At 42.0% G+C, this 27,145-nt stretch overlaps 1 protein-coding gene and 1 long non-coding RNA gene across 5 annotated transcripts in view; one reads left to right on the top strand and one right to left on the bottom strand.

Moving 5' to 3' along the window:
• The first annotated feature begins 4,126 nt into the window (after nucleotides 1–4,126).
• The window catches only part of rab28 (RAB28, member RAS oncogene family), a 28,457-nt gene continuing 5,438 nt past the window's right edge, over nucleotides 4,127–27,145 (top strand). For 2 of the 4 annotated variants that reach the window (XR_007031449.1, XM_047334404.1), the window contains exons 1-6: nucleotides 4,135–4,599; nucleotides 9,965–10,061; nucleotides 12,915–13,003; nucleotides 14,847–14,976; nucleotides 26,806–26,909; nucleotides 27,004–27,081. Coding sequence is in view for 3 of the 4 variants with exons in the window: in XM_047334404.1 (XP_047190360.1) it covers nucleotides 4,525–4,599; nucleotides 9,965–10,061; nucleotides 12,915–13,003; nucleotides 14,847–14,976; nucleotides 26,806–26,909; nucleotides 27,004–27,081 (573 nt within the window). In the remaining variant the exon portion in view is untranslated. Of the gene's footprint in view, nucleotides 4,600–9,964; nucleotides 10,062–12,914; nucleotides 13,004–14,846; nucleotides 14,977–26,805; nucleotides 26,910–27,003; nucleotides 27,082–27,145 lie in introns of all 4 variants that reach the window. The other 2 variants (XM_035649596.2, XM_047334405.1) reach the window with 2 other exon arrangements.
• On the bottom strand, nucleotides 10,399–27,051 carry LOC118319311. Its single transcript, XR_004795950.2, has 3 exons — nucleotides 26,978–27,051; nucleotides 12,440–12,497; nucleotides 10,399–10,590 (listed from the first exon to the last, which is right to left on the bottom strand). It is a non-coding gene; the product is annotated as an uncharacterized LOC118319311 (long non-coding RNA).

Raw genomic sequence — 27,145 nt, 5'->3', positions numbered from 1 at the left:
GTATTTATGTGTTGTAATGGTCTTTGAGTGTACGCAGCTGAAATCGAAACAAGTCGTTTCATGATTTCGTTCTTATTTGGGGGTTTTTCTTGTGTGATGCTATTTAACATGTTCTTTCCGTGAACGGGGTCTGTGGTCTTAACTGAGTCAGGGACATTTCAGCCGCTTGCTCGTGACTTTTGTACTGTACTGTACTGTACTGTACTTACTGTCTCTGTATTTCAAGAGACTCTCCAGTTGTTTGGCTTATGTCAAGTGACAATGTGGATGGTAGAAAATTGTCATTTAATAGACTTCATTTGACGCGTTACATTTTATTCAGCTCGCGTTAAATTGACTGAAGCCTGTTTAGAATTATGTCTTGAATCCATACGACTGAATATGATCGGCCACTGACGAGCTGCTCTGGATTTGCGTTTTTTTTTTTTTGGTGTGGTATAGAAACCACAAGAAGACGTAACAGCGGGTGAATGGAGTTTTAAAATTCCCTCGTTTCCTTTAAATGGCACAATGGGAGTCAACCACCGAATTACACGGTTAGAATATCCACTCGATGAAAGTGTTAAATCTCGTTCCCATTGATACACTTGGTTTAAATCGGCTACAAATACTTGCAGGGTCCCTCCACCAGGCCTTCTTATTTATAGACTCGAACAAATCCACCTTTGAACTTTCATCTTGATTCACTTTAGGAATCTTTTTTTTTCCCGTAATCTCAACCAAAAATATGATATTTCACATCATGTTAGGAGTTTTTATCATCAGCCCGGTTGTGAGTAAGAGGCTACGCCAACAAATCAAAGATGATTTTAAAATTAGAAATACACATATGGCTGTTGGGCGCGCTTCATGTCATAGGTCGGTTCATTTTGTCTATAATGCAGTACAACTTGCAACAACATATTTATGGGATGAATGATGTATTCTATTTGCATCTGGGACTCCGTGTTTAGCTTTTATTTGCATCCGAGTTATTCATTAATGTTTCCACGACTGAGACTTTCCAGAGGTAAAAAAAAACCCCAGAATGGGTCAAATAATAATCTCAGTTGCGCTTTTTAATAGGGTTGTCTCAAATATTGATGATCACATCACGAGCAACATAGATACAGTAATACAGTAAGCAATCAAGGAAATCACAAATTACACACACATATATATATATATATATTTTTTTTTTCTCTCAGTCACGTTGCATTGTCGTGGCGCTGTTGAACTTCATGGCTTCAAGTGGTCAGATCTGCTCTCCGTTCAGAAGATAAACGACCACGACAACCAACAGAATTCCTCCACAAGTCTAATTCGTGGCGAAGTCTTCTCCTCCTCCCCATCTTAACCTTTTCAGAAACATTGATACTTCATAACGTTGTCAGTCACACCCTCATTTCTGCAGGACCGCGCCGACCTGACGCCGCCACCTGCGTCAAAGTGGCCCAGGTGCAAATTCCTCCTCTGCCCCCGCGTGGCCGCGACATCCTCCCCCCGCAGGGGAGGAGGTCGTGTGAAGGACGAGCACCGCGATGCAGCAGCCCTCTGGTCTGTGCAACACCACCGGCGATTGTCTGAGGAATCGGGACAAGACTTACAACTCGAAGACTTAAATTAGTCACAAATGCCTTATGCATAACTCCAGGACAGAGAGGATCTAAAAAAAGGGTTCAAACACAACAAAAGTTGTTTTTTTTTGTGCTCATACAGCAGGGTTGACATAAAATATAGATATACAATATATACAATATACAATATAAATACACTTAGAACGAGTTGTACTGTGGAATACTACAACAGATAGTGGGATATTTTTCTTGGAGATGCCTTTGTGTCCAAGTCCACAAACAGTAAATCACTGTACAAAATCCTCCTCTCAGACAGATTTATGTTTAATACCACTGCATCCTAGCACAGGTTTAACCTTGTGATTCACACTCCCTTGTTTCATTTTTTATTTAGTTTACTTTGTTGAATAGTCTTGGTGCAAATCTGTGTGTGTTTGAGAACTCAGTACATTTCGTCCCTGTGGAGCTACATTTTGCTTATGTTTGTATTAACAATTGATTCCTTGACTAATAGTGGATAATCTACAAATACACCAGAGAGAAAAAAAGTCACAAAATAATTATTTAATAGTATCTACAATGTTTTCTATTTAGTCACTTTATTCAAGGTTGAATTACTGCTCTACATTCATTTGTGTGTGTCATCCAGAGCAATCACATTACACAGCTGGTAAGGTATTTCTCTCTGACCTGTGGGGGACTGAGAGACTCTCCAGCTGTGAACTAAGTAGTGGGAAATAAATTAAATCGGTCTATCTATGAACAGGTTGCCCCAGGAATAACAGTAACATTTGAATCATTGTCTATGATGGTTTAAAGTGGTTTAAGGGGGAAAAAAAAACAATATCCCATAAGGTGTCTCTTGTTGGCTCTATTCAGACTCAACAGTTTAATAATCGAGTTCTGTGTTTTCATTCAGGTGATTCAAAATCATTGTACTCGTTGGCTTCATCCAAGAGTAGCCTTTACAGTTTGATATGACGTGTGTGTGTTATAAATGTGTGAGTTGAAAGAAAAACAGCCAACAAGATATAAGAACATCAGGACAAGTAAAGCACAGTGTTGTTGGAAGTATATCGTTAATATCTTTTTTTATAGATATAGATAACTGTCTAAATTTGCCAGTTACCAGATAATACTCAATATTTTCAGTTTGATAGTTTTTAAGTAATTAAAATTAAAAATTAAAAAGCACAATAAGATAATATTATAATAATGCCATACTGAAAAGGTTAATGTCCAGTACTCTATTCGTGGAAGAAATACATATTCAGTCAATGGGAATCCCAGGTCCAGACAAACACAATAGATGTGTACATAAGTTCAAATGAAAATATATTCTGTGCAAGTACAAGTAAAAGTAACACAACATTACAAACCTACTCTATAAGTCCTACATTCAAAATCTTTACCAAAGATGAAGTTACTAAGGACCATCAGCCCAGGATGGATTAGCAACCATGCAGGCAAAGCAAGCAACTGTCCAAACCCCACGAGGGCCCGTGTCTACGTCATTTGATTAATCACCTGTTTTTTATTATTCTTATTTGTATCACTGAAGTAAAGTATAATCTAACAGGTCCCCGAGGCTCCATCGTTTTATAGAGGGACAAATTAGTCTCTTTAAATACAGTTTATATTTTGCTCACTTTGCGAAGTTGTGTTTGATCAAATTGATGTCCCTGTGTCATGTAATAAACACACCTCTGGTTATGTAGAGTTTCATAATCAGACTTTAAGGCTAAAACCAACAATTACCGTCATTATCAATACATCTGACAATTATTCTCCTTTATAATCCATTGATCGATCAGTGTATGAAATGTCGGAAAAATAGTTTTTGCCATAAAATGTTGAGTTCACCGTGGTACAGAACCAGAATATAGCATATATATGTGTTTTTATGAATATTATATAAACTGGGACTTTGGCAATAAATCTCTGCTGCAACGGTATTTCCTTTGAGTCGACTAATTGATTAATCAATTAGTTCTGCTTTACTAAATAGTCTGGAGAAATATTTAAACTTTCATGCACAGTGAGGGTCAATAGGGGCCCACAAGAAAACATTTGCCCTGGGACCCCTCAGGAGGTTAATACGGCCATGCCATCACCAAACTGGACATGTAATTATGCATGAAAAGGAAAAACAAATCCATAATGTAGAATGGCCCTCTCTTTGTGCAGAATATATTTTACTGGGAATATTGCTGATGCTACATAAACAAAACAAAACAAAAAACATAATTGTGATGTTGCAGTTGGTTTCAGACGGAGCTAATGTTAATGTATAGAAATGCATCATATTGTATGAGATAATAGTATTTCTCGTGTGTAAACTCTGAACCTGCAAAGTAACTAAAAGTAAAAAGTAGCTTAGTAAAAATATGAAGAAGTATACATTTAAAGTAAATAGTTACTTTATAAAATCTCCCATTTTAGCATATGTGATCTTCTTAACGAGGCTTTCATAATTTAATTTAAGAAATAAATGTTCTTGGCTGTTGCTCGGATGTATTTCACATATTCACGCTTTGATCCCCGTTGCCATGGCAACCGCGACGCGTCACATACAGGACGCTAACAACACGGACGGTCGCTGCGTTTCCGGTTCTGCTCTTCCTCCCCCCCCCGCAAAAAAGCGCTACGGTCCCTCCGCGGCGGCAGTGACAACAACTGTAAAGTGAAAAAAGGACAAATCGCGTGTTCTCCGCTGGCTCGTGTCGCTCGTTCTCCCCCGCCACCGTGTTTCCGCGTGTCGCGGTCCCCAGCCCGCGAGGGAGCGGATGACGCGGAGCCGAGCTGCTAGTCTGCTGTTAGCAGGAGTCAAAATGGCGCCTGTCTGCCCGCTCGACACCGCCGCTCGTTTAATCCACCTGTGATTATCTCCTGCTCGACTCGACGACCCGCTGGACAGTTTCATCGTGTTTCTGGTTTTCATAACTGCGACGCGCTCGCGCTCGGCGTCATGTCGGACTCGGAGGAGGACAGTCAGGACAGGCAGCTGAAGTTCGTAGTGATTGGAGACGGTGCGTGTGGGAAGGTACGAATATCTCTCTCTCTCTCTCTTTGACACACACACACGCACGCACACACACACACACACACACACACACACACACACACACACTGTGCGTGTGCTTATAGTTCGTGCGCGGCTCTTTGACGTCGCTCGCTCCGACCGCTAGCACGGTCCGTCACCATGGCGACCGACGCTGATGTAGCTAACTCGGCTATCAGCTAACAGCATCCATCACAATCAACGTATACCCAGACCCTGTACTTTGATTCAAGTACCCAGTACGTTGTGTGTAGTAGTAGTACTAGTAGTAGTAGTAGTAGTAGTATTCCATTACAAATGGAAATACCCGCATTCCAAACTTCACCCCTGAGCTAAATATAAGCACATAATAGTAGTATTAAGTAGCATTAATTATTAATAGTGAAAGTAGTTGTGCTGCAGGAACAATTCCTCTGTGACTGATGTATTTTCTATATTATAAGGCTCCATATCTTGTTGATCTGTTAAGTGAACAAAGAGGAACATACCTCTTCGTGGTTCAGAGAGCTCAACACACTGCGAATTAAAAACAACATCCCCATCTAACAACACAATCAAATACTGGAAATGCCCTGAAAATACAAAACAGCACAACCAAGTAGGAATGACACGTGTGCTGCAGATACTCACCTGCTTGACCTCTGCATCTAGAATATGCTGATATTTTTCAATGTAATATTTCCTGTGCCACTCGCTGCCTCACAACCCCAACCAATTATATTTCAAACGGGGAGTATTATCACATGTCAGAGGTTCAATTTACTTGATTTGTGATACCTGCCAAACATACAAACACCCCCTTTAAAAATTATTTAACAGAACACTTCACTCATTCTACCTCAGCAAACAGCAATACTCGTCTGTAGGGCTTCCTGTGTTGGGGACCTTCTACTGTAATTCAGTCGGCCCGTCGTTTAGGTCGTAACCTGCATGAGGAGACACCCAGACGTAAGAAATGAGATTGTGAAGAGAAAGTCCACATGGATGGAGGTTGACAAGGTTTCACCGGGGAACCTGCAGCTCACTTGTCAGTAGACGTGTGTCGTTAAGAGACGTGTACGGTTAAAAGACGCTAAATGTCTGCTGTGAAATTTGTGTCGCATTTCTTTTATTGCCTAACCTGACATTTACTGCAGCCAAGTAGCCATATACTCTTCATCAAATTGATGAATTTAGCTGCTAAACTGGCAAAAATTTGACATATAAATTTAAGCATACATTATGTAAAAACACAGAAGTGATTTAATGACACTAAATCTGACATCGTGCCTGACCACTGGCTTTAGCTTCCAGAATGTCCTCTGAAATTGGTAAAATGTACATTTATATATTACATGATATAGTTTTCCCGGGGTTGCTCATCCACGCTGATCGTGGGTGAGTCAAGACTATAACGCATCTAGTGTAAATTAGGATGAGGGATTTTATCTCCGTCAGAGGCTGAATGGTCAGTGGTTGAATGCTCGACAGGAGAGGGTGCGTATGGGTATGAGAAAATATGGGAAAATCCTGAACCTAAACACTAGATAATACGACCTTACAATTACAATAACACTGTAAATAACTCAGTTTTTATCTTGCGTCATAACGAGTGCCCGGTAAAGCAGATGTAAATGTTAGGCTTTAATAGGACATAAACAAAAATTTGACAAAATTCTGAAATACAATATCTGCTCTTTGTCTAAATTAGATGTACACATTTTTTCCCGCAAAAGTATTTCAGCCGTGTGAACTGCAGAAGAAAGTTTTAACCTTTTAAAAAATGCATTTTCTCACTTTATTGTAATTCCCCAGTGATCTTTTTTTTAACAAATTTGATATATGTTTGTAGTTTGGATTCTGTCTCAATTTGTCTGAATGGATTTAAATGCTTTGCTCTAAACCTATTAAGATGCATATGTTCACCTAAATTATTGCATGGAACTATTCATATGGAAGCCCATGCAAGTGTAGGCCTAATGCTTAAAACCGGTAGGCATATTGATTTTAAACATGTTGCCCAAGCTCTATTAGCCATCTGAATTATGTGCCCAAAATGACACACAAACAGGTAAGATGTTTGAGGAAAACAACTAACATCAACATAAATTTCTCCTTATGACAACATTTTACAAGTCCCTACATTTGTCTTAACACACGGCTGCTGCTCAGTGACCTCGGGGGCAGAACACGCACTGTACAGTTTTAAACAAGAGTCCGACAGTTGATAAAGGACGGACACAGTTTGCTTCGCCAGGCTCTTGCAGCTGGTGGTTGTTTTTCACCAGTACACCTCTCTTCTCCTGGCCGAGGACCCCTGTGTGCGTTCGGCTCCAGAGTGAGGCTATATATATATATATATATATATATATATATATATTTAAGAAAATGCCTGGACAACATTTATGAGCGATGTTGCTGTTTTCTCGTTTGATAGATAAAAAAAAAAACTGGGAAGAGAGTTTGTGCAAAAACTACGAATGTCTAAGCTGTGAGCAAATACACCTTTTCATAGGTCATTGTGTCTGTCTTTGGTAAATCTACTCCGTGCCCCAGGGTGAGCTCACGAGCTGCCGTTTGTCCCGCTTCCCTTTCACAACCACTGGACTGAATTCCTTTGTATGTTCAATAAAATGACATGAAAGAGGCAGATTAAAAAGGTCCAACTTCACATCCACAACAGTGGAATCTTTTCCCCTTGCCATCACCAAACAATTATTTGCAGCAAAGCAAGGAGGTTGTCATGACAATTCAGCCAAGTTTTCTTCTTCGCTGCACCTCGAATCCCCAAATGAGAGAGTGTGAATGCAAAGGGAGGGACGTCAAGTGCTTTTCGGGCTACACATCCCCTTTCATAACTAATCTCTCCTTCCTCTGGGAGAAAGAAAATGAATGTAGCAGTAATGGTGAGACCCAATGAGAAAAAAAAATGAATGTTCTTATTCTGGAAAGTCGACATTTTCTTTTGGGGGGGGGGGGGGGGGGGGTGAAGGGGGGCATTCGGAGAACACACACAACTCAGTTCCCAGTAGATACGCTACATTAATAACCCTCCTCACACTGCTGCCAGGTGTCAGCCCGTCACTGTCTGAATGACTTACCTGCTTGTCTGTTTTGGGCAAAAAACAGGAGCCCTGCCCCCCATTTTGAGTAGGCACCACTGACTGACACCTTGAATGCCGTTTCCCCCCTTATTAATGTCAATTTGCTCAGCAAATTGCAATCGGATCAGTTTTTCTTGGACAGCAGTTTCGGTGGTATTTTCGCTTGTGGTCGGTTGTCCATTCAGAAATAGAGAGGGGGATCTGGGAAGGCTTGTCCACCTGAGCGAGATGTTTTTAAAACATGGTGGCTCGCAATATTGAGGCTCTGGGCCTAATGTACACACAGCAGGTCTATTTTTTCAACCCGAGTCCCAGCAATGCTCTTCACAATCGAGCTCTCCATCAGAATATCAAGTTTTATATCTGTCTTGTCTGTTTAAGGAGAATAAAGGGGCCAGTTTTTGATACCATGCTGCAAAAATGCACAACCTCCCTCATGTGAGTTGCATCACATGGACATAATCAGCGTGCCATATTTTTTCCCTCTCTCTCTCAGTTTCTTGTTTCAGTAGAACTTCCCCCATTTCCCGGCACTGGTATCATTGGTGACCCTGTGCTGTTCTCTGTTGGAGTGTCAGGATTACGCCAGCTTTTTCATTCGCTGGTTAGCTCCAATTGTACGGTGGAAAAAAAAAAAAGGTCTACGTAGAGGGAGGAGAGCCAAGCTACTGGAATGCCAAGACAAATGGCCGACTAGGCCAACGCGAGCATGTGGAATAAATTTTTGCTGTCCGAGCTTGTTATTCCTGTGTTGTCAGTGATTGTTTGGGCTACTTAAATGGCCGATTTTCTCCTTGTTGCGTCAGTCACCTCTAGTAATTTTTCAGTCACTCTTGTGCTCGTGACACGCTCTGCAGGCTGCGATTAAAAAAAAAAAAAAAAAAAAAAAAAAAAAGTTAGTGAACCTTTAAAAGAATTAGGTGGATCTAACTCTGTTCTGCACCTCTGAGGACATGTAAATAAAGGTCGGCATTACACATTCATTGGGTTTAAATAAAAGTTACATTTAAAAATCCACGATGGGTTAAACTTAATGATTTTATTTTCAAGCATGACAAAAAAAACCCAGACTTTTGGCTTTTCTTTAATATATTATATTGCGTCTTCCCTGGAGTAATTTGAAATAAATCCAGTCTAATTTGAAACGTTACTTTGGTTGAATCCAAACCCCCTGAGCATGAACGGAGGTAGATAAGGACAGCGACTCAAGTGAAAGCTTAGTGGAATTTTTAGAATTTAGTTTTAAATCCTCTAACCCTCAGTGATCGTCAAGGACCACATTAAAATGCATTTGCTGCCACATGAACACTCAGAGAGTCCCGTTGCTTCACTTTTCTGTTGTGTTTTTGTAAGCACACTGCTCTAAAGATAGCTAATAGACATTCAGCACTTCGTTTTTTCCCCTATGCTCATCCATCAAAATGAATTAAACTTGGCACGTCAAGCCCGTGCAATGGATTCCCATGGATTTCAGGGGAGCCCCTAACATGCTATTTTTTTCCCCCTCCTCAAACACAACAGTGACAGTGATGGAGGTTTTATAATTTGTGGCAATTATTAGGTCTGCCGTCTTGAGACATGACACATACTCCAGCACCTGTTTTTGTAATTCACGTGGATTTTCACTGTCACAACTGTGGCCGAGCAGCGAGATGACTGAGGAGGCAGACAATGACATCAGCGTATACCTTCAAGTCAATCACTTTGCTTTTTTGAAGGTGCTCAAAATGGATTGGTGAAGATGAAATGAAGGTCCTGCAGAGCATAATTCACAGTTCACGTTGCCCAAGAATTATGGCTGCTGCGCTGTTGTGGAAAGGAATCGCAGGAGTGTGGTGATCTGATGTTATACCCTTGTATTTTTAGAAATATTAGAAAATGTAAAAAGCTTAGTTTGGCACTTCACTCAGTGTGAATGAAATCAAAGTTTTTCTGCCGCTGCTCACCACTGAAATATCACTTTTTTCAGGAAGTTCTTTAATATGCTGTATATTTTCTCTGGAAGGAGTTCTCGCAGCATCTTACATTTTGCCCCGGGCTGTGCTGTGATTTTCATTTGTTTTTTATGTTCTGCGTATATGCATGGATTTTGTATATTAGGCAAATACTGTGCAAAGACTCAAGGATTCTCCTTTTATCTTAAAAGCATTGTCTTCTCAAAACACAACACACTTAAAATGACATATTTCCAGTCCTGTTGATCGCTACAGAGACGTTCTTGCACTCATTCTCTCCCTCTCTCTCCCTTTGTCTCTCCGTTTCAGACATCACTCGCCACCAGGTTTGCACAGGAGGCCTTTGGGAAGCAGTACAAACAAACCATCGGCCTGGATTTCTTTCTGAAGAGAATAAGCCTTCCAGGTGAGACACCTTCGTAATCTTCTGGGAGTGTTCGCTTGTTTGGAGGCTCAGCACGGACACGCGTGTTGCACAAGCACCGCCATCGGCAGACTTGTTAATTCAATAACATTTGGCAAAATTGTATTTAGACAGACGGCCTTGATTTTTAGTGGTTGTTTGTTATTACTGTAATATAAACCTAACGGTTGTGTTTACTTAAAATGAACTGTGTTACAAAAGACGCAGAATATTCATTGTGAGTCTAACAAAGGCCAGTTGTTCCACCATCACTTTATGTCATATTTTTATTTTTCATATTTTCTTGTCCTACCATTTCCCAGGCATAGTTTTTTCTTCAGGTTAACTCTGGAGCTGAATGTGTCTTTTCTGGTAGCTCCTCATTGTAGAGTGTCTGCCACTTCTCAGGGTTATTCACTCTGAAAGCTCTTCTCTCCAGAGCAAACGGCACACTTTTTTTTCTTCTTTTTTTCGGGACTCCACAAGGCCAATGGACAGCCTATGTCCAACTGGGCGAGCCTCGCTCATAATTCTGTGGGCATAGTGCAGAGTAAATACATTAACATTTTATATCCATATCGCTGATCCCCAAGTTCAACTGATCTTTGTCCTGAACCACATAAAACATTCATGTTCTTATTTGTTTATGTTGACCCCTCAGAAATAAAGCCACACTCTGTATCCCCCTTAGATCTGTAAAATAAATGTTTATTGACTAATGCTATATTTAGACTCCATTTTCACTTCCTACCATGTGAAATGGGGATTTTCAGCATTTTAAATGGCGTTTCTCAAACTCTGCCAAGGCCTAAGCTCCAGAAATCTGCAAAGTGGCTCGATTCTTTCATTACTAATAAAACAACATTAAGCAAGGGCAAATTAAGTGCTAAATGTAAAATTTATGCTGATTTGTGAGTTGGCTGAAGGACCCTATTTTGATTTTGTGTCAGATTCAGCTTATGAGACTTAGGAGAACTAAACCCCCAAAAATGCTGTGGTGGAGTCGGCAATGAAAGAGCCAACTAAAAGCACAGGCTGGGCTCAACTGCTTAGGACGAACTTGAACAAATGCTGTTAATCGTTTGACTTCTCTTTCCAGTGGGTTTCTTTCCTGAAATAATCAGCGATCTCTCAAGTGTAAAACCGTACGCTTAAAAGTAGTAGTGTACACATGTATGTATCACTGGAGCAGCAACGGCACAAGGTCCAACACCGGAGTTGTTAAATGTCCCATTTTCCGGGGAATTGGGTGTTGATGAGCTGATGAAGCGGAGGGTGGCTCTGCGAGCTGGGTGGTCCCACACTGCCTCAGGACCCCCACCCTGCCTTGTATTGGAGAGATTGTGTGGCTCTCCGGGTTTCTATGGGGCTGTAAGGGTCTGTTGCAGCAGGGGGGAGAGTAGCCTAGAGCCAGCGTTGGCCCCTCTCTTCCATGAAGGCCCAGCTTGTCAAACTTAATGTACATTTTCCAACGCAGGGAAAGGTGAGGCGAGGCCGACTGGCACACAACAGCCTCCTCTGTGCGTGCTTTTTTATAACAATGCCTCTTCCAGATGCCCCGGCCAAACCACTGAGGTGCGGGTGCTGAAGGGAACTGACATAGAGGTGAAACTTACTTGATAAATTCTGTCAAACTTCAACTTTCTGAAGCGTTATCACACAAAGAGAACAATTGTCAACATGCTCCCTTTTTAAAAAACCTTAAAAAGTTTCTACATCTTGCAAAGTGTAAGCAGAAAAATGTCAGTGCTGTTGAGTCAGCGTGAATCTCTGTAACATAAATAAAGCTTGTGTCTGAGGATGGGTGGGGACGACTCTTTGACCGTTACTCATTGCACTCCTCAATGTAGCTTTACATTGACACTGTATAGTCTAGATGTAGTGACTGTGAACCTCAGCGTTTCCTTCCCCTCGACTTATGAAGGGGTTGAGTCGTCCAGCCGTGTCCACAGCGTATGCTCTGCTCCCCATCGCCGCTCCGGCCCAACGCAGGGCCCTCATCACACCGACATAAACTCCTTGCTGTCTGGTCCTCCCTCCTTCTCTTTAGAATTTTTTTCCCCTTTTTTTTCAAACAACCCCTTTCATTTTCCAGAGGAAGAAAATATTTATTTGGATTTGGTTTTTGTGCCTGTCTTTCTCTTTCCCCCCCTTTAATTCACTCCTTCCTTCTCTTTCCACAAGCATTAGGACTGGTCTTCTTTTCCTCTTGTTTTGTGTTTAATTATTGCCATTTTCCCTAACAGCACATAATTCTCCTCACTTTCCTCACTTGGCAAGAAATGGCACAATGCAAAAAAACTCTTCCCCGGCTAATAAGAAGTAATTCTTTTTTAAACTGCCGGAGTATTGAGGATGTTTAAATTAGAGGGTAACCGTACCTATTCATTCCCCCTCAATCTTTGGGCTGGATATTCTTGGATGTGAGGTGTTGGTGACCTGCCAGACAAAGAGCCCCAAGCATGAAAGATTAATCGCTGATTTATTGTTTTCCATTATGTATCTCAACAACCTGGACTCGTATTATAGAAATCACTCACCCAAAATACAGGGTCAACTTACAGCTGACTAGTTATTTCGTCAGGATTATGAGCTTTGTTAAAACAAACAGCCTTAATGATTAAAAAGGACGAAAGTATCCAGAATGGAAACCCACAAATTTCAGCAGTATCACGTTTTTCCCTCATTTAAAATGTGTTTCAAATTGAAATGATTAGCAGATGAAAGAATTTTAAGAAAACAAAAAAAAGGAAAAATACATTTTTAAACATCTACACCCCCTTTTCTAGAGCTGGTTTTACACAAAATCTTATCAATCATTGAAAATATTTCTGTCTCTTCTTTTCTCCCCTGAAGGCAATTTGAATGTGACGCTGCAGGTGTGGGACATTGGAGGCCAAACGTTAGGCGGGAAAATGCTGGATAAATATGTATACGGAGCTCACGTAAGTTCACACGACTCCACGCTTCATCCTCTGCTGCCTAACAAACATCTGTATACATCTCTTTAGTCTGTAATGGTTGTTAAAAAAATGTAAATGTACAAAACAAAATGCTAATAGTTGCTTGTTACAATGTTGAATTATAGGACTATGGTCTGAGTTATTATTACTGTACAGCTTTTGCAGTGTCATTCAGAGCCTGCCACTCACTACCTGTGGAGCCAAATCAGAATAAATTGTTATTTGGATTCACACCTAGCGTTACAGGTCAAGAATCTTTAAAAATCTGCATATTTCTACTTTTTTTGTTTTAAGGTGAGTTGCTACAGTTCATGGCGGACTGGACAAATGTTAACTTGTAGCTATATAGCAATATTCAGAAGTACATTTTGAACATGTACATTTCTACTAATTAATTTAACTTTTAAACTCTAGTTATTGAATGTTTCGTCTGCTGTTTAATTGTTCTCTGCTCACGTGAAAAAGCAGAAGAGGCTGCCAGATTATTCTCGCCTCTCATTTAAGGTTTGTCCTTGGGTAAGCAGAACAGTGTGCTAATTAAAAATGACAGCTGAGCTTTGTGCAAACACTGCAGTTTTTTGTCAGTGCCCGCTAGTTTGTGCATGTGCCAACAACATCAGCCTCCACAGGTAGCCATGTTGCTATAGACGAGTGCTACCTGTCAACTCCAGAATGTCTCTTGTTTGAAGAGGCCTGCTTAAAGGCCGCCGTTTGCCTAATCCGCGATCCATAAATCCGACTTGTCACCATACACCAGCTGCATTCAAGTAAACTTTTGTCAGGTCTGTGTGTAGAAGCTACACAAACGATAGCTGTAGGTCCCATGAATTTACATGACTTTAAAAAATAGTGGAGAAGTGACATGTTTTTTTTCTTCCGTTTTCTGTGACTATTATATCTGCAGCACTTCCATAGCTGTCTCCCGTACATCACTGCCACATTACGACACTTTGCTTGGAGAGTTTCTCGTAGGCGCTGTACGGGACTTTCACACCTATTGTTCGCCCCTGTGCGTCCTGTAATCAATCATGGCTGTTTCGGAGGAGACTCGCTGTAATTGTCGGAGGCGGGAGCTGTCGTCACCGACCTCGCGTGTTGTGACAGACGCATGTCTGCCGAACAAAAAGCAACAGACACCCGTTAAGTCGTGTTGCATCATGCAGTAAATGTTGAGACATTTACCTTGGCTCACGCTCATTTCCAGTCCAGCAGACATAGCAGTGATAGCAGATAATGGAGCCATTAGATTATTTGTCATGCCAGTAGTTCTTGTATCTGTGTTTACCCTTTGATTAATTTATGTGTTCGTGTAAACAGCCTCTGGTCTGGAGTGTTTGCTCAAACATGGGCTTTGGTTGTTTCTGTAGTGCACACAGCGTTGAGGATTACTGAGGGAGGAGGAACATGTCTCTAGGCGGACAGCCTTAATTCATTAGCTCAGACAGTAGATAACCAAACCTGAGCTATATTCTGCATGAATTTGGAGTTTGCTTTTAAAATAAAGTTGGTTTTCATTTTGAATCAGATCCATGTGAATTCACAGTCTCACTTAGATTGTAATAGGACCGAACATACCTCAGATAATGTGTAAGTGAGTGTGTCCCCCTCTAAGAGAGCCTGTCCCCTACTCTAAAAAGAGGAGCAGTGCCACCTACTGTTCCCATGCTCACCCAGTATTACTGTATGTTAACATGAATGAATACGAGGGGAATGAAAAGGAAAAATCAAGCTGTGCACTCATCCATCCATGATTTATCAGTGGACGATTGTAAATGTGAGAAATTATTCGTCATTGTTCCTCTGCCTTTTTTTTCCCCCTACGCAGGGTGTTCTCCTGGTGTACGACATAACCAACTACCAGAGTTTTGAGAATCTGGAGGATTGGTTCAGCATGATGAAGAAGGCCAACGAGGAATCTGATATCCAGCCTGTTGTCTCCTTGGTGGGGAACAAAAGTGAGTATTACACACACAGAAATACACTAATACACACACACACACACACACACTTTTTTTTTTTAGCAGAGAAGAAGCAATACAGTACTTAAAAAAAAAAAATGTTGGTGTAGTCTATCAAGTTTGAATAGCCCTAGTAGAAGCAAACGAAGAGTTTCTCTGGTCTTTTCACCCTGACCCATTTTTTATTCTGCGCGTCTGTGTTTGTGTGTGCGGAGGAGTGAGTGTGTGATCGTAGCAGACGTGTTTGTCAGAGCACCAGATAACTGATCGGTGTGATAAGACAGTTGATAAGAGAGTGAGGGTTCGGAGCGATGGGAGAGCTGATGTTTGTGAAATCTCGGGGAGTGAAGGCCGATGATTTAAGATCCCCGGGCCAATGGACTTAGGGCACCGCTTATCTGTGCCTCCCCCCAAGTCAGTATGCATCTGCCCTTCTCCAGTCCAAGCCTGCGCTCCTGACCAGAGTCGTTGGTTAAGAAGGGGAACTCGATGTTAACCAGACAGCTCTCCTCCTATCAGCCTGCACCCATCCACCCATCTCCAAAATAAAGAGTAATAATGATGACTCTTTTTAAACATCCCCTTGACAGATGTGGAGTCATGGCTGCTGCCGTGTTATTGTAAAGTGGGGCGTCAGAGTGCGTGTGTGTAATGGTGACTGTCCACCTTCCCGGGCGATGATGAACGGTCAACAGAGTGGTGCCTGCACACAGGAAGCTCTCGCTAATGTTACTCAACGGGGACCACAGGTCACGGTTTAATTCGCCTGTCTGGAGCAGATTCTCTTGTCTTCGCATCCGTTGCATCTCCTAATGCCCCCGGCTTTAACGGTGGGCGCCTCTGTATTTAGGCTGGGTTTTGCATCTGTGGGTGAGTGTGTGTGTACTGTAATATTTAAGTAGTGTACATCCCGCTGTCAGGCTCCTCACCCCAACACTCGCACAGTCACTCTCCTCCTAATGGCTCTATTGCTGAGAATGGCCCATGTGTGTTTTTTTCTGTTCCTACAGGCTGAAAAAAAGGAAAACAAAATCCCACACAGATTGTCCCGCTAGGAGCAATCAATTACCTTGTGAGACTTTATGAATCCCAGGGAACCTCCCATTGCCTCCTTTTTTCAGGGACCTTGAAGAAAGTTAGTCTAGCTATCAAGTTAGAAATGTCCACACCTACATTCTTGTTTTACTTTCTCTCCACACCGTCTGAGTTTCTGTTTGTTTTTCGCTGAATAGCCCGAAACCCCTTTTTAAAATATCATACCACTTTTGTTTTTTTCCCTCCAACTTGGCACACATTGACAATAAGAACATAACATATGAATACACAGCATTCTTTTTGGGAGCAGAGTTTAGATTTTCCTTTATATTGTTCCCATGATGTTTGACTGAGTGAGGCAACATGTTTGTGACAACCAAAATAGAAATACAGACATAACAAGGAGCTTATAAAAACACAACAGATTTATGTGTCTGTGAGGGGTTGTCTTAGCAGAGATTGTGTGTGTGTGTGTGTGTGTGTTCGTGTGTGTGTGTGTGTGTGTGTGTGTGTGTATGTTTCAACACTCACATTTTTTGTTTACACTGAGATAAACTTAAGGTGAACACTGGTTTTACATGCCATGTGCATATAGTTGCTGGTTAGAGTTCTTTGTGATCACTAAATTAGCTTAAATTTCCTGAATTACCCTGTGCCTTCCTTTTCTAGTTTAATTTGAACACTGTCTTCTTGACACAGAGTACTGTGTACTTGTAATTGAACCTTCGGATCAGACTAGTTCATTAATGACGCTGTCCCCTCCTCTCCTCACCCTGCCCTGACTGCCCTCCTGTGCCATGTCACTGCCGGGGGAACAACCTTTCCTTTCTTTGGCGTAGCATGGCCGGCTGAGGTTAAGTGTGCTTGTTAAGCACCAGTATATGCTGGACTCCCATGCCCTCTGCACGCTGCCCCACAGCCCCGTGTTAAATAATGGCATCACTTGTAACAATTTAGAGAGGAAGCCAATGAAATGTTTTATTGAGGGCACACATACAGTACGTGCACACAATAATTCACGCGATAGCACACACACAGAGTTGTGCACAGGAACGTACATGTGGGGTTTCTGGGAAACACACGGGTAATGGAAGAATGCTAAGCTCTTGGTCTGTTTAAACATACTATAACTGTTTATTATAGTGCAGCCCAGTGTAACACCATATGGTACACAGGAAGCTCTCAGGAGATGTGTTTGCTTGTTGCACAGTCATCTTCTCCACCGTTGAGTGTTTTTTTTTTTCAGTTTTCAGTCGACTAATAAGTGCTGTGTGTTTTTGAAAAGCGTCCAAACGATAAATTCTGCTGCTCTTTGCTGAACAACAGCTGCATCTGGCCTGTTTTTGACCGTTTGCCTTTTAGACCAGAGATGATCTCAAGACACAAAAATGATGTCAAATTGTCAGAAGGTTTCATCCATATATTTTGAAACTCTTTCTGTGTCATATAACGTACACATTTTATCATTGCGTGGGACCATTGCCATTTATAAAACGACTTGCGTTGGGGTTTTAAATTAGCACACATATTTCTTCGTAGACATTAAGCCTGTGTCGTTTATCAAACCAATTTGTTTTTATTAAGTGGGGATCGCAGGACCCCTGCTCGCTTCCCATTTCTAGCGCTCTCTCCCTCAGGAACTCCGGAGCATCCATCATAGGCTCGCACAGCCCTTATTTGGGTGACTTAAATGGGTTCAGTTCTCTTAACCCCTCCTCATCACTCATGGCTTCTTACTCAGAGGTTCTAACACCGTTCACTGCCGATCCACTCAGGCCTGCCATGGGAAACGTCTCCTGCTGCAGGGAGATAAGGTCCCCGCATCAAGACAATTTGTAGACTCTTACTTCGTCTTACCTGCCTTTCTAAGCTAAGTTTCTTTCTTCTCCACGTCGCTATCTTGCACCATCTCTCAAACATACTTGCACATTCATTTTCATCCCTGTGCAAACACTTGCTCTTTCAATCACACTCTTAGACCTTAACTCTTATCTCTTGCATGTGTAGACCAACACTTCTGCTGTAGCTGCCTTTACTTAACAATAATGTCTTTTCATTGGCTCCATGTCCCTGTTGTGTGAAACAATATGCGTGTGTTTGCTTTCTGCACGCCACAGCAGATCTCACCGCATACTGTTACCCGTCGCACTTCTCTCTCTGCACTTTTCCATCCATCCATGTGAAAGCTAAAGCGAAACATGGATCTCCCCTAACTCATGATTCTCGTGAAGCATGTCCTTACCACCAACATTGTTGGTCTTGAGTTGTTTGCCCTCTTGGCAAGACCTCGGGTGGAGTTGAAGCCCCCCACTCCCCACCTCCCATCCCCAGCTCTCTCACCCCCATCATCTCCCTTCCCCAGTAAAGCTGCCACAGTTCCTGTCTGTTCAGTGTAGGCCCGCACATTTCTTAATAGAGAGATGCTCAGAAGTCCAGGAGCGCAGAGGAGCTCAATGTGCTTCTGTTTTTGGTTTAGCTCAAAAATGTTTTTCCTGGCTCAACCCACTCCTACTTAGGTCCTCTTACAACAAACTAAAAGGTCCTAATTGCCCCCAAGGGAAAGGTTTAGCCACAATAGACATGTGGTGGGACAAAAGCCCAGTACTCTTACCCCAGCACCCTCACCCCTCCCCAGATAGATGGGATGAACACGTCAGCAGTGTCTGTGTTGCACTGTGGGTAGCACGACCACAGGTCCGACACTGTAAAACCTTATATATACAGTATATAGGCCCAGTAAGGCATGGTGCATGGTTCGGTAAAGATCTGGAATGTTTACAGTTTACAGCAAATACACCGTTTCCTGTTTCTCTCCACATTTTATTTAAGGTAAAAGGTCAGTCGAGACGTGTGTATCAAATTGTCTCAGTGACCGCAGTGACTGTAGCCTGCTGTCTCTCTGTGAGTCTGGAAAAGATGGGAAATACAGATTCAGGTTACACCGACGATACGGAGGGATGAGTGAAGAATTACAGCTGCAGACGCTGAGACACGTGTCCAACAGTGATTAAGACACACTTTCAAGGGGTTTATATTAATCCTACTCCTATCCTCCTGGTCTTTCCCTCACAGAGCATCTTTGACATCTTAAATTAACAATCTGGTGATACCAGCTAAATGAACGAAATGCTAAGATTCAATTGTTACAAACTGTTTTGACCCAGGTCTGGTCCCTGCACTCATCTCTCTTGACTCTCATGCCTGTCGAAAGTGGAAAGTCCTCATTCATTTTAGTCATCCATAAAGCAAATATTGTTGCACATGCAGTCGATGATCAGTCTTCGAATACCTTCTTGTGTGGTAAGTCATGGGCCATTTGAGCTGCACAGCACAGCACAGCTTAGCCACCTGACCTGGAGGCAGCCTGGAACGCTCATCACGCTCAGGCTCTACTTTATTCCTTTGCTGCTCCACAACATTGATATGGAGGAATTCCTGGAAGGGGTCTTGCTGACACAGGGTTGAGTAAATAACCGATTGATCTGGATCCACAGGCATATATTATAAATGTATGCGAAGTATCAACAGAGCTTTTCCCTCCTTTTTTTTTGCTGAATCTAGTTTTTGTGGTGTTAAAATATTACATCACTGTCCTTGCACCCTGCTCCTGCTTCAGGTTTGTAACTCGTCGATGTTTGCTCTGGCAGTCATGAGCAGAACACTTTTTCCATGTTACAGTTCACTGCTCTGGCTGCTGTTGATTATTTAGGCCAGTTCAATGCATCGTTGCTCATAGGAAGACCTAATAATTATGAGTAGACTTATAGTGATGCGACTCGTACAATTACGAAGGCTCCCCTGTGCTCTGTATAATTATTATAGCTCATAGTTACGCTGCCGGCTCACGGAGGCGTGTATTACTGCTCGCCCATAAAAGTCCACTTAGTTTAACAGCGACAGGAGAGCTCAGAGGACATGGCCAGTGAAAGCCCGGGCAGCGTCTTGTGCGGTCGGCTCAGAACTGGGTCTTTTGTTCACTTTTCACGAGTCCTGGGAGCCCGTTAACCCAGGCTGCAAGGCCCTCGGCCCCAGGTTTTTAATGTAGCAGTGACAGCACAGCACTCCAACTCTCTCCCTGCCTGCGGAGCTACCGCTGGACACTGTATCTTTTACATTCCCTGACCAGGGAGGAAGACCACATTGTTTTACTACCCACTGTGGAGTATCTGATTATGTTTTAAAGTGTGAATGCATGTGTGTGTGTATTTGCACAAGTGCGTGTCTGCACATCGTTTCCCGAAGAGCGATCAAATGACAAGATGAGCTGTGATCAATGAACTGTCGACAGAACACTTCTGACCTTAGTGGAAAGCGAGTCCCCTGATGGTCCCGGCCCGTTTCAGGCCACCGGGGCAGGGGCTCGGCCGCACAAAGAGCGCTCTGTCTCTGTCAGGATTTCCCCGAGGACGCCTGCACGGGCCCTGCTCACCTCGACAACACCCGGCTAGTAACAGCACTTCATCTGTCTGTTCTCACTCTCACAGAAAAGTCATGATGATATTATTAGCCTACCGTCAAACATTAATGTTCTTATTATTAATTCTAATTATCCCACCACAGGCTTGGGTCAAATTGTACAAAGTCATTAAAAGCAGTATACAATTGGCTACAGATTACTGCAGTATTGTGCAACTACACTTGATGCTGGAATTACGATCTATTAAAGCCAACGGTAATGTTAGAATACTTAAAAATGTCGGGTTCCTTTTACATTAAATATAGATGTTCCAGTCCTCAGAAAATAAACTTGGCTACTATAAACAATATCCACACTGTTATGATCTAATGAAATGTGCCGTTTGCATAGTCACTTGACTTCTGAATGACTGCATAGTGTCTAAAGGGGAAAGAAAACACAACTTTTTCTGTGCAATACCATGATATTATACTCATGAAAAAAACGAAAGAAATTTAACTGGGAAGTAGCCAGTAGCCACTTTTTTTGAAGGAGGAAAAGTAGTCATCGTATGCATTTTCATTATGCGCCTCATATTTTAATGCAGGTAGGGACATATCACGCTCCTTCATATTTCAAAACCCCCAGTGTTTATGAGCTCTCTCCAAAGTCATGTTGACTAGTTGGACCAAATATTTAAAATGCTTCACATAAATTCCACTAGTCATTTTGTTTTATTAGCCAGTTGTGCTGTGAAAGTTAAATCAATGTCTAATTCAATCAGACAGCAAACTGAATGATTCATTATACCTTTTCGGAATTTTTAAAGGGCCTCTCGTGCTTTTCTTCATTTTCTGTCGCATACAGTGGGGTTCACTTTCCTGTGAAGTGGTCTCATACTTAAATATAACATTGAATATAGTACAATATAATGTTTCGATGTCGGATGTCCATATTTAACCTGACTAAAGTTATAATGAGGTAAACATATAAAACTAATCCCTGTGCGACAAAAGCTCAGGCGTCCAACTCCAGTGTTCTTCTGTGATGAGCTGACGTCAGCTCTACACTCTTTTTTTTTAAAAATTTGTCCATTTCCTCCAAGCGCAGCTCATTCTCCCAAAATAGCTTATACTTGAGTTGTGTTGTAAGAATTTAATGTACTCAAGGATCCAAATAACTGACGGTGCTTGTTTAGTATACTGTCGTTTGTCAACAGCAGAATAACATTTTTCCAGCAACATTCGCTTTTCCACTTCAGTCGACATGTTGGAGCGTTTTCCACATAAATAACTATTAACGTACGTAGAAACATTTCTTGTGATTGCGAGACAAAATACTCAGTTATGTCACACAATGAGCATGTACTGGATGTTATATTTATTAAACAGAGATGTCCTGCTGTAATCTTTGTAGCTGTGAAAGTTTCTATTTCCAATCATGAGGGCCCGAGCGCTGACCAGCAGGAGGCTGGCGAAGGCACTCTTGTTTATATTATGTCACTTAGTTGTAGTTACAAGTTAATTAGTTTTACAAATTGCTCTCATAGGTAGACTCTCTCAGTACGGTTTAACAGGATTCTTGCGTAGAAGGTAAAAGAGGTTTAGTGGTGTTTGAGTCTGATGTGGGGACAGGTGTGCAGCATAAATAGCAAAGTACAGTTTTCTGGTGCGTGTCAGACTTTTCATACCCAAACCACATCTGTGAGACAGAAGTAGGCCCCGAGGTAGAAGGTTGCTGTGAGAAACGGGGATCCAGATGGCTGTCCACCTTATGTATGGATCTTGATGAAAAGAAAGCAATGTGACCAATTTGGTGTGGCTTGATTGAGTTTAAGGGGACTGTTGGGCCTTGGTGGAGGTATGCTTTCTACAGAGTGCCATTCTAGTTCTGGGATATTTTTCAACTTTGTGGTGCATAGTGAAGAATTTGCTCAGTTGATGGTCATTTGATTAGGAATTGGACTTGCTTTACTGTACAGTCTGAATTGGTTCATGGTCGTAGTTAAGGGGGAAATTGAGGCAAACCCTCGTTACAGGGTCTTAAAGGCATAGTGTGAGGTAATGTTGGAAGTGATAGGTTCTCCCCTGGGGTTGATTAGGCTCAACCCTGTAACTTTCACTTGATGGGATATGACCCCTCAGAGCCCTAGGTCTCTGACAACACACACACACACACACACACACACACACACACACACACACACACACACACACACACACGCCCGACCATTACTACCACACACAGACACATAGACAAACACAGTTCACACATTCCTCCCTCAAACGCCACCACTACACCAACTGCTGTTTAGTTTAAAGCGAGTCTGCCGGCAATTAACTGTGTTATGTCAAGTTTATTATCTGGCTGTTGCTGGCTCGGTAAACTGTTCCAATTGGTCCCCAGCACCCGACCTGGCAGAACAGTAAGTAGGTGTCTCTGTTATCACAGCATGGTTTTAAAAAGGCCCCTGAGGATGACACAGTACAGTGTAGGATTTCAGGCCGGTTAGCCAGTGTAGCGCAGTTAGCTCATTGTTTTGCCTTGGCAACATGTGTTGGTGCTGTCTAAAGGAAATACTACATCCTTGACTTTGTTAACATAAAATTTAAAACCACAGAGTCCTGTCATGTGACACGCTGATGGCAGACTAGAGCTGGTGACGATGTTGAGAAAAGTTATGGATTTGACATCTTAAATTAACAAACCATTGTTTTCTGTGTCAGATTTGAGAGAGTACAGAAGCTACGACGTCATTTTTCTTTTAACAACTTTAACGATTAAGTGTTTTACATTCCGCACTATTCTGATTAATGCCTCTCGTTTCTTCTCCATGGAGATGGCAACAGCAACTAAGGCTCATGGGCACTGTAGTAACCAGATCAGTGTGCAATGCCATGATGATGAACAAAACCTGATTTCTCAGGAGCAAGTTTGAATATTTAGAGTTGGGGCAGAAAACTATACGGCCTTTACATTATCCTGGTGAGTTCCATGTTTCTGTGATTGGAATTAAGAATGGGGAAAACTAATGGAAATACTGACAACTCTGTAAAACCAGTAGATCATGGCGGCTATCCTTAGCAAACGTCAGGTATTGCCCTCCAAAAACATTTTGCAGACTTCAATTACTTTTCTCTACTGGGTGCAATTTTTAAGAGGAAAAATGTGTTCTTTCTGATTTCATAATTTTGAGTAATTTTCGTACATATGCTCATTCATATCCTGGTTGGGAATCCTCCCCTAGTATTGGTCTGATTTTGGATATGATGTCTGAAGGTAATACGAGAATTTTTGGATTGTGCAGTCACAAAATGGTTGCTTTTACCATTTAGTTTTTTTGGCAATTTAGTCTTTATTTGATAGTCAACTGTGAAGAGGCAGATATGAAACTAGAGAAGGAGAAGGTGAATGATATGCAATACTGCTTCATAGTCTAACTTAAAGTAACTTTCTAGAATGATGACAATGTACATTTTTTTGTTAATGTTTTTCTATTGATGTAGTTCCATCATTGGCAGTTTGTACTTCTTCTTTTGAGTGAAGGTGAAATGGCGAGTGGTTTTGGTTTAGAAGCTCTAAGCTCATCAATCCAAACCCGAAATCCAACCTCCCGACTAATATCAGGTTTTTTAGTGACATTAAAAAACCTCTCCAAGTCTGTCTGGTTTCAGGATAATCAGGTCTGCCAGTAAGAGGATTCTTTCCATGAAGTATCTAAGCTGACATCCCCGACAGACACTAACTCGTGGAGAAGATCATCCATATTTTCTTCTTATTTGATTGTGTTCCCACTTATGTAATAGGTCACCACAATAACACACAGGGTTTTTACGGTAAAAGCCTAATTTATCCACCAGATATTAATCTTTTAACTGTTGTCTTGCAATTCCCTGCTGTGACAGGCAGACCTTTTAAATAAACACTAATGGTGACCAGAGCGAGGGTGAGCCATCGCTTCTGACGAGTGATGATCCCCTCCACTATCTCTATGCGCTCAGAGGCCTAAACAGTTTATTTCGTGTTTGCAGTCACTTCCTAGGGGTTGTTAAGCTGATGTACAGTTTGACAGAAACGGAGGGAAACCAGATCATCGGAGGAAGATTGTTTTGACCTGATAAGTAGAAATGGGTACATTAGGGAGAAGAATGGAGTGTAACACTGAAACTGTGGGATTAGTCGTGTATTCAGTTCACACAGACAGATGCCACATGCTGCGAAGTTCTTTTGTGAGAACGTGGGTCCAATTAGGGTATTATTTAGTGACTAAGGAGCTATACACACTGGTGAGAAGAACATGTACAAAATCATGGAATGTCACGTACTGTGTGCTCATGCATTTTCCATTGGGATATATGTTGACAAAATACTGCCACCACAAGGTAAAGGTTTGTGGCTGTTTAGAACTCCTCAGTCAGACCACATGGCCGTTATCAGCAGAGAGAGTTTGCCCAGTTGTCTCTAAGTACTGGAAGAGCTCAGTGGAGCTTAAGCTGCGTCATAGGAATTAGGGCTGAAACTAACATGAACTATTATTTCCATTATTGATTATTTTGCTGATTTGTTTTCTAGATGTATTGATAATTTTGTTGTCTATGAAATGTGAAAAAACATTTGAGAAACTGAAGCAAGGGATTTTTTGGGGGGCATTTTTGTTTAAAAATGTAAGAATGATCAATCAATAATCAAAATAGTTGCCAATTAAACTATTTTTATCTATAGACTGAATTTATTGAGGTATTTTTTCAGCTCTGTTCAGAATATATATTTGATTCTGCTCTGCAACAGAATTTGAAGGTGATTTTCATCTTTTTAAACATTTACTTCTGCCCGGGTTGTATTTTTTCTGCTCCACCTGATGCTCATACTGTTCCCACGGACCGCTCACCTTTTTTTAAAAACTTACAGTATCGTGCCTCGCTCGGCTCCTGAGCCACTATGTGAATGTTGGCTAATCTGATTGTGACACATGATTGATAACCTTTCCCAAGTGTGCAGGATCCAACGGATTAGTTGTGCTTACCCCTGGTAGCATGCTGGGTACCTCCGCTGTTAATGACTGGAATTAATAACATGCTGACGCCTACGAGACAGCTCTGTTTATGCACCGGCAGAGACGTGACAGTTGGCCCCAGGGTTTTGAGTAGTTGTAAAAGTGTCAGCCGTTGCCCAGAAAGGTTTGTGTTTATGTGTCACTTACAACGAGGGTGATATTCACTTTAGCCTAAAACAATTCTTCTTAAATGTATTTTTCTGTGTCTGTGGATTGGCCTTGAACATTTTTGGGTCATATGACTTACTGAGATATGAATAATACTGGATTAGTGCCGTGTTTACAATTCTTCCTTGATATGTATCTTTCCTTCCATTCTCTGTCTGCTTCTGGCTTCATCCTCCCACCCTCCCTCACTCACACGCACACACACACGCACACACACAAACGAAGGGGCATGAGAACGGGGTAAATCCTTGACAGCTTCAATGAAACCTCACACAAAGAGAAAAACTCGGGGGGAAGAGAGAAACGCAACACCGTACAGTAGCCTGTATGCACCAGATAGCGGGTGTGGCCGCCTCTCTGCACAAAGCCAGAAATAAAGAGAGAAGCTATTGCTTTCAGCAGCAAGACCCCCGGGTGACCTTCCCTGTCGACCCCGGCGTGACCCCATAGTGAGGAAGAAGAGAAGCAAAGCACCTAGTATCAGTGCACAGGAGTCGAATGCACACGAGACGCCATCACAATAGCTAAAAAAGAAGGCGCTGTCATTGTGTGCTCACAGTAAATCAGCGTGGAGGTGACAGTCCCAGTTCTTGGGCCTGTGTGCCCACCTTAAAGGCCGCCACACTCATAAGTCAATCTGTTTTCTCCATCTACACTCTCGCTCTGAGTGTAGCCTGAAGACTTTGGTCGTCCACATATTGTTTCTTAAGTATTTCTCTGCAGCTGGGCTGGTTTGTCTGTTTCGGGTCAAACAGAGGTTCATTGCTCCGGGGGGCAACTGTACTAGTCTTACACCGAGGAATGTGTCATATCGAGCTTCCATACCAGCTGGGAAGGGAAGCTCGAGGCTACTGAACTGACCACTCTCCAACCCGTGAAATGACTCCCTCCGTGAATTAAAAGATTGACCAATAAGTCGACACTGCCGCTGGGTTTGAAGGCAACATTACAACTGAATTACGCGTTGTTTTTCACATCTCTTCATGTGCACCGTCCCTCGTACACTAGGCAGATCCCTTCCATCTTAACTCAAGTGTAAACAGTTATCTTTTTCTGTTTATGTTCTGATATGTGACGGTTAACCTTGCGAGAGTGCTGTATAATTACGGCATAAATCTATCCATCTATCTTTTGTGCACGTTTTCTCATGTGTCACACTGTGTTTTGTCCACAGTCGACCTGGAGCACATGAGGACAGTGAAGGCTGACAAACACCAGCGCTTCTGCCAGGAGAACAGCCTCATCAGTCAGTTTGTATCAGCCAAAACAGGGGACTCGGTTAGTACTGGCTGATTCAACAAGTCAATAAAAATGTGGGCGTATAAAGGGATTATTGAAATACTTACCTCTTTTTTCCCTTCTCTTTATCCAGGTTTTCCTTTGTTTCCAGAAGGTGGCTGCTGAGATTCTCGGTGTGAAGCTAAACAAAGCAGAAATAGAGCAGTCCCAGGTAAGACATGGCATTGTGGTCTTTCTAGTAAATTTCACCACAACATTAAATTTCTTATTTGCTC

Source organism: Scophthalmus maximus, chromosome 9 (genome assembly GCF_022379125.1).
Source record: "Scophthalmus maximus strain ysfricsl-2021 chromosome 9, ASM2237912v1, whole genome shotgun sequence".
Taxonomy (NCBI): Eukaryota; Metazoa; Chordata; class Actinopteri; order Pleuronectiformes; family Scophthalmidae; genus Scophthalmus; species Scophthalmus maximus.
This window is presented reverse-complemented; position numbering and strand designations above follow the sequence as displayed.